Source organism: Camarhynchus parvulus, chromosome 20 (assembly GCF_901933205.1).
Source record: "Camarhynchus parvulus chromosome 20, STF_HiC, whole genome shotgun sequence".
Lineage (NCBI taxonomy): Eukaryota > Metazoa > Chordata > Aves > Passeriformes > Thraupidae > Camarhynchus > Camarhynchus parvulus.
In genome coordinates, this window is record NC_044590.1 from 6,098,753 (window position 1) to 6,117,400 (window position 18,648).

The following is an 18,648-nucleotide window of genomic DNA, read 5'->3' on the forward strand; positions in this document are numbered from 1 at the left end:
TGAAAGAGAATTATCCTGCAGGCTTTCTGCACTCAGCCCTCAGGCTGTTTGTTTGCCCTGCCATCACTTGGAAATCTAAGCAAGTTCACTGAACTCATGCTTTTGGGCAGAGTGTCCTCTAGCGGCCACCCAACCCAACCCTGCCCACAAAAACAGGTTGTAAAAAGCCCAATTGTCTTCTTCAGCCTTCACACAACAACTGGCAGCTGAAACCAGACTGCTCTAGTGAATAGGACAGGTTTTAATTGCTGAGGCACTGAGTGCTTTAGAAGCACATCCTCCATGTGCATCAGGTAACACGTGTTATGTGAAAATCCTCCTGACTGAAGTTCTCTGTCCTTCCAGCCTCACTGCTCCCACATCATCTCCTTCCAAAGCCCACAGGACTCGGCTAGGACAGGGCAGCACAGCTGCTGGAGCTGTTCTGCAAAGCTAGGAAGATAAAAATGCCCTCTCCAAACCATGTGTCAGTTATTTTGGAGCCATCCTTTCCCCTGGCACATCTGGCCACTTTGCAAATATGAGGCTTTTGCTTTCTGCCTCTGTGGTGCATAAACTCTGAGTTCTAAACCAACCCTCTGCAACAACAACAACAAAAAACTCCCTTTTTATTTGTATTGCAAAGAGGAGAGCTGGGCCAGGGCTCAGTCTCAGTTCTGTGGGATGAGTCCTGTCTGTGGAATTGCATTTCAAGTCTGGCTGTGCTGGGGGTGGGGGAAGCAGCTTTGGGATTGATTGAGCTGAGTGAGCCTCTTCACTGAGATGAGAGAAGAGCTCCTATCCCAGTACATCCCAGAGAGAAATGAAGCCCCTCAGCAAAGGCTGGGGTTAATATACCCCCAATGGTGCCCGCCTCTCGTTCCCATGGCACCCAGGAAAAGGGAGAGGGCAAATCCCACTGGGTATAAAACCCCTCAGAGCAGCTGCAGCTGTTTGGCTCCTCTGTCTTGAATTCAAGGGGAGTGAAGGGCTTGATACAGGAGAAAAACATTCAGGGAAATGACGGCGCTTTCTTTTTTGCTACAACTACTTTGAGCAAAAGGGCAGAAAACTGGTAAGGAATAAAACTTTCTGTTTAGGCAGCACAACTAGATAAATTGGGTAATTTGCTGTTAACTTACATAATTATTCCTTAGTGGCTACTAAGTAGTACTTCATGTGTGACTAAGCTGGGTGGAGAAGAATGCTAATGATATGAATAGTCTAAGTCTCCTTGGGACCTCTAATTAGGGCTATCTAAATTATAAGTAAAAATAAGAAAAATAAAAGCCTCCCAGGCAGTGTAAGGGTTAAGTGCATGCCAGGCTCACCCTTCTCTGAGATACTTGGTCCTATGGCACAGAAAGAAGTGCCCTGAAATGTAGTTTTAGACCCTTAAAATGCTGAAAAAGGCAGAGCTTCCTTCCAGTGAACCCCTCAAAAAGAGGAAATGGGGCAGTTACCTCTACTGAAACTAATACAATGGCAAATAAATAGCTTCTGCCCTTTAATTTACTCTCCCTAAGTATTGGGAAAAGAGGGGTTTTCCTCACTTTAAATCTCTCCAGTGATGAAAAAAGAGGGATTTTTTCCTCAGTTCAAACCCTTAAGATGAAGGGGTAGCTGGGCTTCTCAATTTAGGCCTCAGGACAACAAAAAGGGGGCGGCTACCCTTAATTCAAACCCATAGGAAACATTATCAAGGTTTCCCCCTTCTATTTAAACTGGAAAATAATAGAAAATGGGGGCTCCCTGTCAATTAACGCCCCTAACAGCATAGAAAAGGCAGGGATTCTTTCAACTGAGACCATTCAAATTGCAGGGGAAGCAGAGTCCCTCCCAGTTTGAACACAAAAAATAATGGAAGGGGAAGCTTTTTCCCTTTTTTCTAAACCCTTTTCCTCTTAATAACCCCTCTCCTTTCTGGGAGTGCTGTGGAGGGTCTGGGGGCTCTGAGGAGGGACTGACACAGTAAAAGGGGAAAGTTGAAAGCCCTCTCCTGGAACCTCACATGCTGCCTGGCCTGCTCAGATGCTGCCCCTTGGCAAAAGGGCTCTTCCCTTGGCATTTGCTCAAAGTGATGCTCCATGCCCAGGTGGGTCTGGCTGCTCCTGAGTCTGTGCTGGATGCTCCAACCGTAGTTCCTGGAGGGACACTTGGGATACCCCTGTTAGCCCCTCTGGACTAGCAGCTCCCTGTGCAGGTGTGCCTGGGTAACCCTCTGAAAGCAGCTGGTCACACAGGGGGCTGCTAGACCTTGGAGTGGGGGTTGAGATGAAGAAAGGTCCTGTGAGGAGTTCCTTCCCCTACACAGCCCTTCATCCGCCCCTTAAACCCTGGGGTGCCAAACTTTCCTTTCTAATGAAATTAACAGTCTTTCCTCTCCGTGTGCCCATGGCTGAAACTGCGATCCAGCCTCCAAAACTGCAGAGAACGATTTCTCACGGACCGCAGCTGCCAACGCCAAGAACTCCTGCTGCTCTTGGAGTGCCACGTGCCCCCTGTGAACAGACATCGACACGCAGCAGGGGTGAGTTTGGTTTTACAGGGAAGAGGGTCAGCACAGGATTTCTCCAGGAGAAAAGCCGCCCCCAGCGAGAACTCACACTGCCCTGACAGTGCCAAGCACCTCCTGCAAACCGGCATCAGGAAATTCGGGGGGTGGGTTTTTCTGTGCAGAAGTTCTCCCAGACCAAAGCTGAGAGCATCTAATTATATAATTTAAAGTTTTGTTTAATTATATATAATTTAGTGTTGTGCTTAATGGCAAAACACAACTTTTTGCACCCTGACTGGCTCTTGAAAGAGTGTGCAAGATGTCTCTATGTACAAGTGTCAGTGGATTCTTTTATCTGACAGCATCTAACCCTAACCACAACAACTTGCCTCCATGTGTTGTGCCATGAAAAGACCCTAAAAAAACCTAAAAATTCCCTGAAAACCCCCTAATTCCAAAATGTCCTAAAAACCCCATGAAAACCTAAAAATAGCTTCAGAATGCTGCTAAAATACACTGAAAATACCCTACTTTTAAAGAACCCCTAAAAATCCCAAAAGAATCTTTAAAAATCCCTAAATATACCCTAAATAGTCCAAAAAGAGCTCTAAAAATACCCCAAAAATCCTTAAAATGCCCTGATAAGACCCTAAAAAAACCTAAAAATTCCCTCAAAAACCCTAAAAATACCCTAGCCCTAAAAAGTCCTCCACATACCCTCAATAGTCCTAAAAAAACCCCAAGAACACCCAACCCTCCCAAACAATTCTTAAAAGTACTAAGAAAGCCCTTAAAATGCCCTAACGAAATCCTTTAAAAGCCCTGAAAAAGCCCTAAAAGTATCCTAAACGTTCCCAGAAAATTCCTGAAAAACTCCTCCAAAAAAGCCCTAAAATATCCTTTTAATGCCATGAGAAAAACCCTAAAAAAAACCCTAAAAAACTGCTCAGCCCCCAACTCCTACCTGTCACTCTCTAGACCACAAACATCATTGCTACCTTTTTATTGGGGTTGCTGCCTGCAGCTGCTGGGAGAGTTCTGGGGCTGTCCCAGCATTGGGGTTACTGCCTGGTGCTGCTGTTGGGGAAAACTGGGGTCCTAGGGGTGCTGTTTAGGGTGGCCTTGGGGTTGGGTTGAGGGCTGCTGCACCTGTACCCTAACCCTACCTGGTACCCTGTGTCCTTTGTACCCCTCAGCGTCAGCTCTCCATCAGTCAAGCCGCATATTGTCCTAATTCAAATTGTCCGAATTATTATTACTCTAATTGTATTACTATTTTTATAACCACTTTATTCCTATTAAACTTTTAAAATTTTAAAAACAAGCGATTGGCGTTTTTCACAGCGGCCGTGCCCGGATCCTCAAGGTCCAGCAGAGACGCGGAAGGACACATGCGAGGCGCTGCAGTATTCGCGTGCTGTGGTGCCGTGTACAGCAACTGTGCATGCGTGGTTGCGTCGCTAGGTCAGCGTAGGGAGCCCCATCAGCGGGCGGGAGGTGGGGGTCGTGTCTTGTTATGGACTCGCGGCAGGAGCAGAGCTCGGCGGGGCGGCTGCTGCGGGCATGCCCCTGGAAGCAAAGAGCTCAACCAGTGCCCTGCAAACTAAGACCAGCTCCGCGACACCAATGTGCCGGCGGGACATACTATTAAAGAGCTTAATTCCCACTGGGTCCGAAAAGTCTCTTTACGACAGTCGCGCTTTGCGACGCCTTTTACGACAGTGTTGCTCTACGACACCTTTTACGACAGTCAGTTTTACCAAAGTGTTGCTTTACAGCATCTTTTATGACAGTCGCGCTTTATGACTAGCTTTACGACAGTGCTGCTTTACGGCACCTTGTACAACAGTGTTGCTTTACGACACCTTTTACGACAGTCGTGCTTTACGACACCTTTACGACAGTCTCGCTTTATGGCATTGTTACGACAGCTTTGCTTTACGGCCGGTTTTACGACACTCGCGCTTTGCGACACCTTTTACGACGGTCTCGCTTTACGGCACCTTTTACAACAGTGTTGCTTTACGACACCTTTTACGACAGTCGCGCTTTACAGCCGTTTTTGCGACGGTCGTGCTTTACAGCACCTTTTACGACAGTCTCACTTGACGGCTGGTATTACGACAGTCGCGCTTTACGGCCGGTTTTACTACAGTCGCGCTTTACAGCACTTTTTACGACAGTCGTGCTTTACGACACCTTTTACGACAGTCGCGCTTTACGGCACCTTTTACGACAGTGTTGCACTTTACAGCCGATTTTATGACAGCAGGCACAGCAGCAGCGCCGCAGCCGCCATGGCCTGCAGGGGGCAGTCCGGAGAGCCCCTCTATTGGGGAACTCTACAACCACCTAAGTCCTGCCCTTCGCAGGTGGTGCACAAGCACCCCACCAAGACAACCCTCCCCGCATAAGCACAAAAGTGGACCCTGAGCCCAGCCCCATAAAGAGCGCCTCCCGATGCATTGATTCCTCCATAAAGCAATCTAATCCCTAACCCCCCAAAATGACCCCACCACTATAAAAGTGCCCCCTCAAGACCTGCCCCTCCAAACACCACCTTATAAAGGGGACATTTTAAGCTTCATTCTCCTCCTCACCTCCCCAGATATCCACTCTCCCAATTCCCACAGCCCTCGTGGAGGTACTCCCACCCCCCCCTTAAGTCCCTGCACCCAGAGCCTCCTTCATGGGCGCCTGCCCCCAGTTTCCCTCACACCAGCAGCAGCATTTGAGGATCAGAGACATTTTTTGGGGTCCAGCAGTAGTGAGGGAGGTCTCCAATAGAGTGTGAGTTCTAGGGATGTCCCCTTGGGGGGTGATGTCCCTCCAGTTCCTGGGTCCTGGAATGATTACAGGTGGGGACGTGCAATAATCCGAGAAGTGCTGAAGTCAGGAAGGGGACCCCCACCCTGGGATGTGTTGCTCGGGGAGTTTGTGGGGTGCCATGGTGGGGGCCCTCAGGAGGGGTATTGAGAAGGGAGTTCCAGGTGGGGGATGTCTCAACGTGGGGATCCCCCAGGGACCCCAATAAGATCAGGGATGTGAAGGTGTCAGGAGGGACTGTGATGCTGTTTTACAATGAAGTGAACATAAACATCATCTGACAAATTTAATTTCCTCAATACCATTTGTATGACACATCACGGCTTTGCAAAGCAGAAAAGGATTTTCTTTCAGCACGCATCACGTGAAGGAAAACATTAACGTTGAACTAATCTCCTGTTATAGCTGGGAAAAGGACATTTATCATATACACAGATGACAGGAAGAAACACACACGCAATTATCCTACGGAATAAAGGTTAACAGATTCATTTAATTAGCAGCAGCTGTATTTGCTATTATGATCAGATTCCTAGCACAGCTGAAACCAAAATATTGTTCTCAATACTGGAGAAATAAAAGCCTTGAACACCCACTCTTAAAAATCCACGTTAATTAAACACTCAGACGGAGCCCAGGGCACAAGAGGGGAGCTGCAGTTCAGAATGCACAGAATAAACTCCTGACACCTTTGGCTTAGGCAACTCCTTGAAGTACAGAAATGCATGAAATCACCTTTTGATATCTGTTGTTTACAAGTCACACAGCCAGGGAACTAAGTCCACTCTTTAACCACTCTGACACATTAAATCTACATCAGTGCTGTGTGTGCTGATCCCAAAATTCATCCTGCACAGCTGCTTTACTTCAGGGTTTGGGACTCATCATCTGGGCAGGTTTGAGACATCACATTCTGAGCAGTTCATCTAAAACTATGCACCTGCACCATATTGTTAAGCACTTGTTCTGCTGATTTTGTGTCTTGACCTCCAATTATGGAAATAAGCACTCACCTACAAAGTATTCTAATCACAACATAATGCAAAGCCATATTAAGAAGGCTAAAAAGTTTTTACTGGATTTATTGATACAGAAACACTTATTAATAAAGTTTAAATTGCATAACACTTCTGCATGCCTCAGGCCAACTGAACTCTAGTTTCTATACAGAGATTTTTCAGCTTGTACACTCATGACTAAAGCAGTTTGAAGTTCAGTTCTCTTTGCAAATTTCCTGCAGGATCAAAACCTAAAAGGAGTCACATACAAAAAAAAAAAAAAAGTCACAGCTACTGAGAACACAAAAAGAAACAAAGCAGGTACAATTCCTGGACAGCTCACAGATCCATATAAACCCAGCTCTGCCTCCATCCCTCTGCTAGAAATGCCTACAAAACTACAGTGCAAGTGCTTGTGCACAGGGAAAATGTATTTACAATTCCCCTTTATTTACAGGCTATAAGCAATACTATTTCACAGTTATATTATACATAGAATTTCTACTATCTGTTTAGATCTGTGGGGTTTTTTTTGGACAAGAGGACAATCTGACAACCTAGAACATAAATTTCCTGTGTGTATATATATATATATTTATTTATTTATTCAACCTTATACAGGAAAAATAGCAGTATTTATGCATCTTATAGAAAGCTACAAAAATCTAGCAAATGTAATAAAAAAGGCAAATCTGGTGAAAAAATCTGATAAAATACCTTTTACAACTCAGGCTGGGATGGGGATAAAAACCAAACAAGGGATAAATGAAAGATAATCCTCCCTCAACTGGTCAGCTTTAACAGAATCTCTGCAAGGCTTACTAACAGGAACCTGAAGTTTAACGTCATTTTTAAAGGGACTTCTTTAAAATGTTGTGATTAAACTGAAGGATGACCTGGTAGCCAAAAGCAGGAGGCATCCTGGACTATGGAGGGGTGTGGAAATTGTGCCACAATCCAGAAAGGCACATACCTGGCATGACACCCATTAAACAGACTTCTCCAACAAATAAGAGGCCACAGCCTGTAGGGAAGCACTGAGAATAATTACACACAGATGCTATTAACCCTCTGTTTACCACCACATTCAGGACTTGCATTTGTAGAAATTCATGGCAGTTGCCAGAATCCAATGACGGGCATGTGCATCTTTACAGGAAACATCAGCTCAGTGGCCACAGAACTGCCCCACTGCAAAAAAAGAAATTAAAATCCAAGGGAGCAAGGTAACTTGGGGTACCATTGAGACCAGAAGTGGAGACAGGAAACCAGAGGCAAAACCCAGCCTACAACTGTGTTACATGCCATCAACCACATGATACAGGATTATCAGACAATATTCCCAGAGAGACACAAAAATCCTGTTAAGCAAGGAAAATTCTCCACTTCAGGCTTAGACATATATGTTATTCATTTATTTTCAAAGCCACACAGAACTTTGAAACTATTTTTCATTAAGCAAGTTGTGCAACTCAGGACCATTTGGCAATACAGTCTTCACTCATTCCTCCTCAGAAAATGAGGAGACGGCACACATCAAAAACCAAAAGATATCAAACTGATATCAACTTAAGTGCTTCTGAAGGGGCAATGCCTTAACACAGTTTCATTACCTGCTGAAAGAGCGCTTTTCATGCCCCCCAGTTTTAGGACTATTTCACATCAACATAAACTCCAGGGTTTCTTTCCAGCCTTTACCAGTTCAGGTACATTTCCCAAACAGGCTGAACCAAGTAAACGTCTTCTAAACATAGTATTTTATCATCCATTTTATCATCCACATTGTGGACTCCCCATTCCGGGAACTGCCCAAGGCCAGGCTGGATGGGGCGGGGAGCAACCTGGCCTAGTGGAAGGTGCCCCTGTACATGGCAGGGGGTTGGAACAAGATGGTCTTTAAGGTCCCTTCCAACCCAAACCATTCTGTAATCCTATGATTCCATGGCATCCCCTTCTATAACCATGACAGAGAGATTTGGGAATAAAAATTACAGCTCACATCCACAGAACTGTAGAGTGATAAGTCTTTCCATATGAACCTGTTAAAATTTCTACTTCATTGCTGCGGGAATAAAATCACCTACCCAGCTGAGCAGCTCCACCCTGCTGTGGAACACTTGTGAACAAGTTGTATTCTGGCCACCTTGCCACAGCAGGGGCACACACACAGGAACACCTGAGAACTGCATCAGTTTGGCTCCCTAGGCTGCTCTCAGGTTTTGCAAATCCCCCACAAAACTCTGTTTGGCTGATTTAATGCTCAGGTGCTCTGCACCTCACTCTGCTCAGCCCAGACGATGAGAGTTCTCTCACATGACAGCAAAACCCATGGATACTGCTTCCAGGTTGCACAAACTCACTGCTCTGCAGCTCTTCTCTACCCTTTTCCCCACTCAGAATTACTCTGTAAACATTTTCAGAGACAGCAGTCCCAACTCTGACTACCTTGCATCCTGTCGAAGTTAAACAGCTTTGTAATTCCTAACTTGCCTCCATAGCTTTGAAAGAACCACAGAAACCTAACAACTCATTCTCTAGAACAGGGGTTTTCCATTAAAAAAAACCAGTATTTTGTAAAACTTTTTACTAAAAATTATATATCATTTACAAGCAAAGCAGACCAGCCAAAGGGGAGCTGATACCTTCCTTCTCATTCAAAACCTGGATGCCACAAGGGTCATGCCAAAAATTCTTTCCTTTTTGTAAAGGTTGTGCTTTTCAGATTACTGGAAGAAACATGATTTGCCAGGTCAGGTTTTAACTAATTATCTCTGTCCTCCATGAAACACACACCATGGCAAATACATGGCAGGTTTACTGGGAGAGAGCACAGACAGCAAAGGTCTTTGGGGAACTGCTCAGGAGTTTTTCCCAACTGATATTCGGTAGAGCAGCCATGAGATTTTTAGCAATATCTCCTGCAGTTAGTTTTGAGGGAATTAAATCCTCCTTTCCATAAGCAGCTGAGCATTTCACCAACTTGCTTCCTAAGGAATCCCTGCTGTAGAATAAAACTGTAGCACACAACTGAGAAGAAAGAAAGAACTCAAAAAAGCTATAATGTCAAAGTTTACAGCAGCCACATTCCCCAGCCAGCCTACTGCCTCGGGTGTCACATTGGCAGGCAAGCAAGTGGGACATGTTTGTCAAGCCCTAAGGGATACTTTATTCTCTTCCTAATTCTCACTTCCTAAAAGAAGGAAAACTACTTTTCCCTGTAATAAAGCAAGTAATACTTCAAGGGATCAGGCAGTGGCAGGCTCAAGACCTTTTCTCTCAAAAAGTTCACGGGAGGGTCTGGCTTTAGTTCAGAGGGTTTGGATTCCTCCTCCTCCTCCAGCCTCTCCTCCTCCATGTCCTCGCAGTTGTTGTTGTCGTCGGAGGGGCTGGAGATGCGGCTGGCGAACACCTCCTTGTCCAGGAACACGATGGTCTCCATGCGACGGCGCCGCAGCCGCCTCCTCTTGAACCTGGGTGGGCTCTTGAGCCCGTCCCCAGCCCTGCCCAGGGCCTCCTGGTGGATGATCTTCTTGATGGTGCCCCGGATGGCGATGCGAGCCAGGTCCTGCAGGCTGCGGACGGCCACGGGCGCTGTGAGCAAAGAAATCTGTGAGCACAGACAGAGAAACTTCCCCCCAGAGGTACTCCCAGGAAAAGTTCTGTTTGCTCAGATTAAATCAGGCCATTTGAATTCCCTGCTGGGATTACACAAACAACTCTATTCAGCTCCTGTCAACTCGGATAAACTGTGCTGCAACTTTCCAAATGAAATTTAATTGTGTGTTTCTCTCATTAAAAAATGTCCTGCCTTGATTTCAAGTTCTCAATTATTCTAAGATGCACATCTTAAAGACTGTTTGAATGCAGACTTAGTGATGGGAGCTGTGATTGTTTCATGGCTTAGAATCAGGTATTTTCCTCTGGTAGATAACTAAACCTGAAGTCTGTTTAATTCTTCCATAAAATTATTTTTCTATCATACAGCTCCTTCAGCTTTGCCAAGTTCTGCACTTATAAAACACAAGTACTATTTATGCTCTTCAAAAACTGCTTCAGACTTAGTGAGTGAAGACAGGTTGGAAACCATTTTGTAGAAGTAATTATAGCAACATCACAGTAAGTGACTGTATTAAAATGCCTCCCACATTAATGGCTTGGAAGACTATTCTGTCTTCTGCACTTATTTGCTGCCAGCTTAGAAATGCAGCAAACAAAAAATGTATAGATGCGCATAGATCCATGAACTAAAATGAATTAAAACTGACACAAAAAGTCCCTCTCCTCTGCCAACAAGTGAGCTTTCCTGGGACCTGAATGAAAAAAGGAGAAAATAACTACATATAATTCACGGGTAGGTCTTGCTACAAAGTGAGAACATGCTGAAACAGGCACTTGTGGGACTTCCTAGCATGCTGTAGACTGTTTCCTGAGCTCCTGTCATGCAGACACCTTTCCAGGTTAAGACCAAAGCCCGACTAATCTCTTTATGAAAGTACCTCTGTCTTCATGTGTTCTTAAGAGGCCTCTTGACACTGAAGTCTTAATCTAAAGATTGGGGCCACTGATACGACCTGCATTTCAAACAGCTAACCAAGAACTGCACAACTTGTATCCTTCAAGCATTCCAGGTTCAGGATAATTCTGGATTGCTGAGGGTGAGAATCTTTGAGTAGATAAAACATTTGTTCACAGGTAGTGCTTGTTTATTTCCCTCTCCTTGTGGCACAGTGCCTGAGAACGATGACAGGATTCAATCATTCAGGACTGGAACAAAATATGCAAAAACAAGGACAAAACACCCTGCAAAGTTCAGGTACAACTTCACAAGAAATAATTTGTGTTTAGAATGATGGCCCAGTGGAAGGTGTCCCTGCCCACAGCAGGGATACTGGAATTAGATGATCTTTAAGGTCCCTTCCAACCCAGGCCACTCTTTGAGTCTGTGATTTAGAATCTATTTCATTCAACTCCAATGCTTGCACAAGACAGACAGCTGTTCAAAAAAAGGAAGGACTTGGAGTAATTTTCCTGGAAAGGATTCCCAAGGATGTTACAGCTCACACTCAAGCAGCAGCAGAAGTCCCCCAAGCTCAGGAATGTCTGTACTCACGCAAGTGAACAAGCCTTGATTTTCCTGAATCTGTGTGGTTTGGCTGAATCAAAGGAGCAAAGGAAACAGCAAGAATCTTCTTGGTCTCCCAGGCAGAAGGACCAGTCCGAGTTATCTTAGTCAACTGAAGCAAAACAAGGAGATTATTGTCCATTGTGGGAACTACAATGAGATTTTTGAACAAAAAAAATGAACAAATGACTTTTCTGCCTGGACAAGTTGAAGTACTGGAAGCTGCAACAGTAAAAGATGATGAGAAACAACATTGGTTTTTTGAAAAAAATTGGGAACTCCTTGCAGGACTAGCCCCAAGTAACTTCATCTATTCCAACAGAGCATGGGCACTGGTAATTTGGGTCACTCTGCTTGCCCAGATCTCCCTCCAGGCTGGACCAGAGCAGCTGTGTCTGACCTCTGGGAAAACTCCTGAGTCACCACGAGCACTGGCTCCTGAAAAGGTCACAGATCAAATCTCCTACCCCAACCCACTGCACAGCCTCTGACTGGGAAGAAACCCTGCACCCTGCCCCTGTCACATTCCCTGACAGTGGTAAAAGGTCAGGCACTTGACCCACTTTTTACTAAAAGAATCCACTGACACCTGTAGATAGAGACATCTTGCACACTCTTTCAAGAGCCAGTCAGGGAGCAAAAAGTTGTGTTTTGCCTTTAAGCACAACACTAAATTATATAATTAAACAAAACTTTGAATTCTATAATTAAACAAAGCTTTGCTCTCATTTTCTGCAGTGTGGAAATAAAATTGCAATTAACAACAGACTGTAATATATGGAAGACTGCAAAGCTACAAATTTCTTAAATATTTGGAATGTGCAGAGTTCAGTTTTCAGTCACTGTGAAAACCAGTGCATGTAATTCTTTCTTCAGCCTGCTACAAGGGCAAGATAAAAGAACAGCCACTGACCAAACCATGATCAGAATTAAGAATAACTGAAATATGAGTAAAAAGGCACTCAACCTTCTCTTCTAGAGGCATGACAAGAATTCCCCCAACTTTCAACAGGTTCTTCATGTAGTCCTCATGCTCCTTCTGGACTCCAGCACCACAGTAAACCCGGTCATACTGAGTGCAGTCTGGAGAAATCTCTAAACAATTGCCAATGACAAAGGATGGCTCACAAAATTCAAACCTGAAAGTGAAAAAGACTTGTATTAGACAAGACTACAACAACTTATCAAAATAAATTATTTTCACAATTCTGGAAAGATTGAACTATGGAAAACACGTGAAAAAAACCCCACGGTTCTACAGGATTTCTCCTCCAAAGCCCATCTATTCCAGACATTATTGTAACAGACCACAGCTAGAAGTCTCAAAACCACAGAAAAATGAGGTCAGAATTCATGCATTAAAACCTCTAAAGGATAAGGATGCATAATTTCATACTTGAGCTGCAGGTAACTCTTCAGAACAAGCTATTTTTAGTCACCTGATGCTGACTCAGTAATAAAATGCAAATACAAATACTAGACCTGCGCTCCCAAATGTCAAAGTCTTTTAAGGACTGCACCTGGGTTTATTTTTGCATTTTCAAAAGCTTTTAACTGGTTTTCAGATGTGGGGAATTACCACCTGATGATACAGAAGTAAGCTCTGCTGAAGCAAATGAAGTTTTGCCATCAGCTTCAAAAGAACTGTGATTTCACCCTTCATAAAAAAGACTTTTTGCCTACAGTATTTCTGATTTGATTTACAAGAAGAATGAGTGATTCCTGATGCCTCTGGTTTTCTTACAAGCTCCAAAACTCCCTAAGTTTTAAGCCCTATGTTTAAAGGCTGATTTTGGTAGAAGTTACTCAACACATCCATTCTTTTACTGGTATCTTGAGTGGCAGCTCAACATAGCACCTATTTATTCCTAATGCTTCCTGGAGCCTTCTGGGTTTGCAAAGAGGGCTGGACATTCAGAGCAGCCAGAGAACAGTTCCTACACACGCTGTTCCAGGAGCACAACCCAGCAGACATCACTCAGCAAAGCCAATTTTCCAGGCATGGTAATTTCTGAATTCAGGTTGCTTTTGCTCCATTGCTATATTTGTCTGGAGAGAGAAGAAAGTCTTAAAACATCTCAAACAACAGCAACATGACAGAAAAAAACCCCTTTTGAGCACCAGAAACTTTCAGTCTTCTGCCAAGATGCAGAAAATACAAGCCCCTCCTCAACAGCTTCCCAGGGCAGCAGGAACAGCCAAAGGCTGAGTAGCCTAAAATCCTGCATGCCATGATTTTCATTTTCTTCCTCCCAGGAGAGAAGAGTATCAGTTTGCTTCCCTGTTTGAACAAACTGTGAAACAGATCCAAAAATGTGACAGCCACAACTTTTATTGCTGAGGTTACTATTGGCAGTGGTTATCTAGCTGGGAAGTTATTACTTGTGACAGCAGCAGAATGGAGGGTCTAAGGAAGAACATAAATCAAATCCCAGCCAGTTTTAGTACCAACTTAATCATCATAAAACTACCTTCATATTTTAAAATGCCATTTTTCCTTCTTCTCAGATAAAACATATTAAGCCACTACAAAAACCAGTTCATAATCTCATCACTATGCAGGCTCTCAGATCACAGGCACAACCAAGTATTGCTACTTGCAAGTTTTAAGGTGTAACTGCAAGTGCATTTAAAAATAAACAAACTTCCTCAGCTCCCTCTAAGCCCTGCAACATCAGCACTGCTATTAAAAACTCTGCAAACATTTCTGAAACTCCCTCATGACACACACAGGCTTCGAAGGTCACACAGTGCAGCTCAGTAAGCCTAAGGAGCCTGAATCCTCAGATTACCCTGAATCCAGAGGCGCCACATGGGAGCAAGAACTGCCCTGAGTAAAGCCAAAAGCACAAAATTAATCCCAACAGGCATTTTGCATTCTTACTTGTCAAAGCTGTCGCTTGTTTTAATGAAAAAGTCCAATTTCTGCTTGGCGTACTCGATCACGTCAGAGTGAAGCTCCACACCGTGGTTAACCCCAAAAGGACCTGCAAGTGCAGAACACCAGGGAATGGCAACAACAACAACACCAAATCCAGCAGGATTAACACACTTTGGGTTCCTTCTTCCAGCAGATTGTTCCATGAGTGTCAGAGTCGGTGTTTGTGTGGGGTCAGCTCTCTCACTGCTACAATGGGATTTGCAACTCTATACTTGCAATTTCTGGCAGCAATTGAGCCTCTTGTGCACAGCTGACTCTGAATCATTTGCTCTTAACTATGCAGGAAACTTCTCCATAGGAGGGAAACACTGATGCCATTGCTGTGAAAGTGATCACCTGGAAAAAAATCCTAACGGCCTGCATGTTTTAGCACATCCATGTTATTTTTATGCTAAAGATCTCTGCAATTAATCAGGAACAGTCATCACACACTGTACCTAAATTAACAGCAAAAACAAACTGGAAAATACAAAAGTTTTTCAGCACTCATGCTTTTTATTCAGAACTGACAGGATAACTTCTGCAAAAAGAATATAAAAGCCCTGGAGTTACAAATCGTATTCTAAGTAATGTCAACAAACCTAGGAGAAAATCACAAATGGGAAATGAGACTTTACCCTGAGAATAAATATCCCAGCAGTTAAAATTCTGGACACCCCCCCAGATTTTACCCTATGGCCACTTGCTATCTATCCTGGCAGCACAACTCTGACTGAAACACTGCAGGGGGAATTTAAATTGTCCAATTCCACTTGGATAATTTGCTTTGTGCCACTGTAGATGTGGTCACAAAATCAGCTCTGCTGCACTAAAGTGTTTTCCAGAGAATATTCCCATCTGTGTGTTGGGGAGTTAAGAGTCAAAAGTGGATCTCAAACCTGTCTCAGGGCTGTGAACACAAACCAGGCACAGAGCAGTCACAGCTTTTTGTGGACTTGCTCAGTCCCAGTTTCAACTCTGTATTACTGATCCTGACCTGGGGTCTTGCTTAAGGAGAAACAAACCCAGGTTTGTGTCCAGACCTGCAGGAATCCATTACAGCCACCTCTGGAACTACATTGATGCCTGTTCTGATCTGCCACAGAAGCCTGGATCCCATCCAGTTCCAGAGAAGGCTGTGAGAATCCTGATAAATTGCCGAGCTGGATTAATGCATTCTTTCCTTTCCCAGCTACCTTTTTAGCTCCATTAGTGGAGGAACACCTCATCCCCGATTTCAAAACCTGTTTTTAAAGCTCTAATATAACCAGTTAATGTGACTGAAGAGGTATTTACCCAGGATGAGTCCAACCATGGAACTCAGATAACCAGTGCCACTGCCAAGGTTCAGAAACGACAGCCCTGGTTGCAGGTCCAAAGCTTCCATCACCTCTGAGTAAATGCACGGTGCTGAGAGATGAATATTTCCATGCTTCCATGCCAAATCCTTGTAGGCATTGTCTTTGAACTCCTCCAGGTAGTAATCTGCCCTATCAATGGCTCGGAATGCCTGTTCCACCAGCTCTGTCCTGATGTACTGGGCCTCCTTCAGGTTATCAATTAATTCATCGTTATCTTCTCCTGCACTCACTGCACCTCCCATCTTCAGCAGCCTCCTATAAACACTGAAAGGGAAATAACAACAAAGCAAGGTGAGGTACAGAACATGCACTCCAACACTAAATTATGCTGCTGTACATGGAGTGCTTTGAGAGAGATCTTTACCTACTCCAAGCTCCAGGAAAACCTCACCCAGCGCCCCCCCACGCCAACAATGGAAAGCAAAATGCAGCAGATCTGGCATCCAGTACCTGACACCAGTGGGGGGAAAAAATCACAATAGGCAATTTCAATGTGCAAGGCCTGTCTTCAAACCCTCCCACCATTTTACCACCTCATCAGCTCTTCCACTGAACCCTTTTATAGGAAGGATTATTCCAGCTCCTGTGCTTAGGGGTCATTTTTCACTGCAAGCCCAAACAACAGGGCAAGTTTGGGCTGTCTGTCAGAGCTCCTGTCACACACAAACTTTCCACCTCTAACAGCACCTGACAAGACTAAGAAATAGGCAGAAAATCCAGAAAAATCTCAAATTGCATTTCCTTTGAACGTGCATTAGATGCTGACTGAACAGAGGTTCAAAAATCCCAACAAAACTCTGACCTGTCAACCTCACTTACTTTGGTAAATGCACTTTAGCAAATGCACTTTCACACAGCTCATCTCCAGAGCCTGAGCCACCACCATTAGTAAAGCACTTAATGACACAGACAGCAGCTCCAGAGACCATTCCCACTGCAGCCTCCACGTTTTAAAGGAAAATGTACAGGGGAACAAAACCACTCAAAATTAACCTGACTTCTTCTCCCCTTCTCATATATTAAGGGAAAAAAATCCTTTCCAGAAAGCGCAACATGATTTTAAGCCGTGTTTGTTTACAATGCCTTTCCCTGCTCACAGTAACAACCACGAAGCAGCAGCTTTGGAGTTCATTCCTGGGATCAGAAGATCTGCCTACAGCGATATTGTTAGGGTCTGTTTGTTATATTCAGCCACAGCAAATTATAAACTTTCATTTTCTAAGGAAACAAAGCAAAGCTACAGGACTCCAAGGAGATTTCACAGTTGTTCAAATAACACACCATTCTGATTACCTGTAGAGGCACACAAAACAGGATATATTTAGGCAGGGAACTCGAGCCAGTTCTTAATCCATTCATGTCTCAAACACATCAATCCAGTTCAAGACCATTAATAACATTGAAATAAAACACCACCCCTCTCCTTTCCACAGTTACTCCTTCATTTTCTCTACAAAAAATGACTCTGTTTTATTACTTCACAGTAGGAACACACCAGTTTGAAGGTTAGGTGGGTTAATGTACCAATTATTTTTTCCCCCTCCTCTTACATACACAAAACCTCACTGCATTTGCAACACAGGGCTGCCTGTACCTTTAATTTAACCTTCCACATTAGAATACTCTCTTCACCAAGGATTTTGATTCCCTTGACTTTCTTTTATATATTTTTGTTCTTAAGCTTCCTTTATTCTTCTACTCTTTTTGCTATTAAAAAAAAACAGAAAATTTACATTTTTAGATTTAAAGCAAGAAGTTGTGCCTTTAACAGTGCTCCACTTTGGATCCCAAACAAATTACTGCTGATGTACGCAAGCCCCACTGGGACAACTGGTCTGACCTGGTTTCAGCTCAGCTCCATGGACAACAAGTGCTCTTCCATGTTCTACACCACGGAAAACAACAACAAACACAGCTGGCTGAGATATTTTCATAATGGGAGCAGGGAATATCTGCCCTGTGACAGGTGTCAGTCACTTCTGAAATCATCACTTTCCCAGCACATTAACCTACTTCCAGTAAAATGAGTGTTTTTTAAAACTCTGACATTCAAACGTCTCTCCTCATGTGATTCCACACCTTTGTTTAATTTGGTGGGAAACGGGAACCCAGGAGGGCTTATTGTTATTAAACTTTTCAAAACAAACCGCTCTCCGTCCGCAGCAACCCCCGGGTGCATTTTCCTCGCTTCTAGGGCAAAGCAGAGATTTCCCCAAATCTGAGCAGGGACAAAGTCCACAGGCAGAAACCCGAACCGCTGCCCAAAACAGAGACACCAAAGGTGGCAAAACAGAGACACCAAAGGTGGCAAAGCAGAGACACCAAAGGTGGCAAAACAGAGACACCAAAGGTGGCAAAACAGAGACACCAAAAGGGGCAAAGCAGAGACACCAAAGGGGGCAAAGCAGAGACACCAAAGGGGGCAAAGCAGAGACACCAAAGGGGGCAAAGCAGAGACACCAAAGGCGGTTCTGCGTGTTGAACCATCCCTTCGTTGCCATCCTCCCCTCAGGAAAACAAACCCGAAGGCGAACGGGGAATCTGCGGCTGCAGCCCCGGCACAGCAGCACCGCTCGGGTAGGGCTCAGAACAATGACCGAGGCACAGAATCGCGGCCGCTGGCCCCCGGCAGGTCTCCAGGGCAGTCCCTGCCCCGGCACGGCACCGGGAGTGGCAAAGGGGAGGTTATTCCGGGATTTCAGACAAAAGCGGTACCTCAACGGATGGCTCGGCTCCGTTCGGCTCGGCTGCGTTCGGTTCGTCCCGTTTCGGTTCGCCTCGGCTGCGTTCGGTTCGGTTCGGCTGGCCTCGGTTCGGTTCGGCTCCTCTCGGCTCCGTTCGGCTCAGCCCAGGCCGGCGCGCTCGGGCTGTAAACACTGCCCAGCTGAGCTCCGCTCGCGGCACTGCGCATGCGCGGAGCGCACCACCACCGCGGGCGGGCCTGG

At 44.8% G+C, this 18,648-nt stretch overlaps 1 protein-coding gene across 1 annotated transcript; it reads right to left on the reverse strand.

Annotated features, from left to right (window-relative positions):
- Positions 1–5,585: 5,585 nt before the first annotated feature.
- PCMTD2 (protein-L-isoaspartate (D-aspartate) O-methyltransferase domain containing 2) lies at positions 5,586–18,597 on the reverse strand. Its single transcript, XM_030963132.1, has 6 exons — positions 18,419–18,597; positions 15,639–15,967; positions 14,307–14,409; positions 12,390–12,561; positions 11,411–11,534; positions 5,586–9,891 (listed from the first exon to the last, which is right to left on the reverse strand). The coding sequence occupies exons 2-6, from the start codon at positions 15,943–15,945 to the stop codon at positions 9,506–9,508; spliced, it is 1,092 nt and encodes a 363-aa protein (XP_030818992.1). The 5' UTR covers positions 15,946–15,967; positions 18,419–18,597; the 3' UTR covers positions 5,586–9,505.
- Between the last annotated feature and the right edge of the window lie 51 nt (positions 18,598–18,648).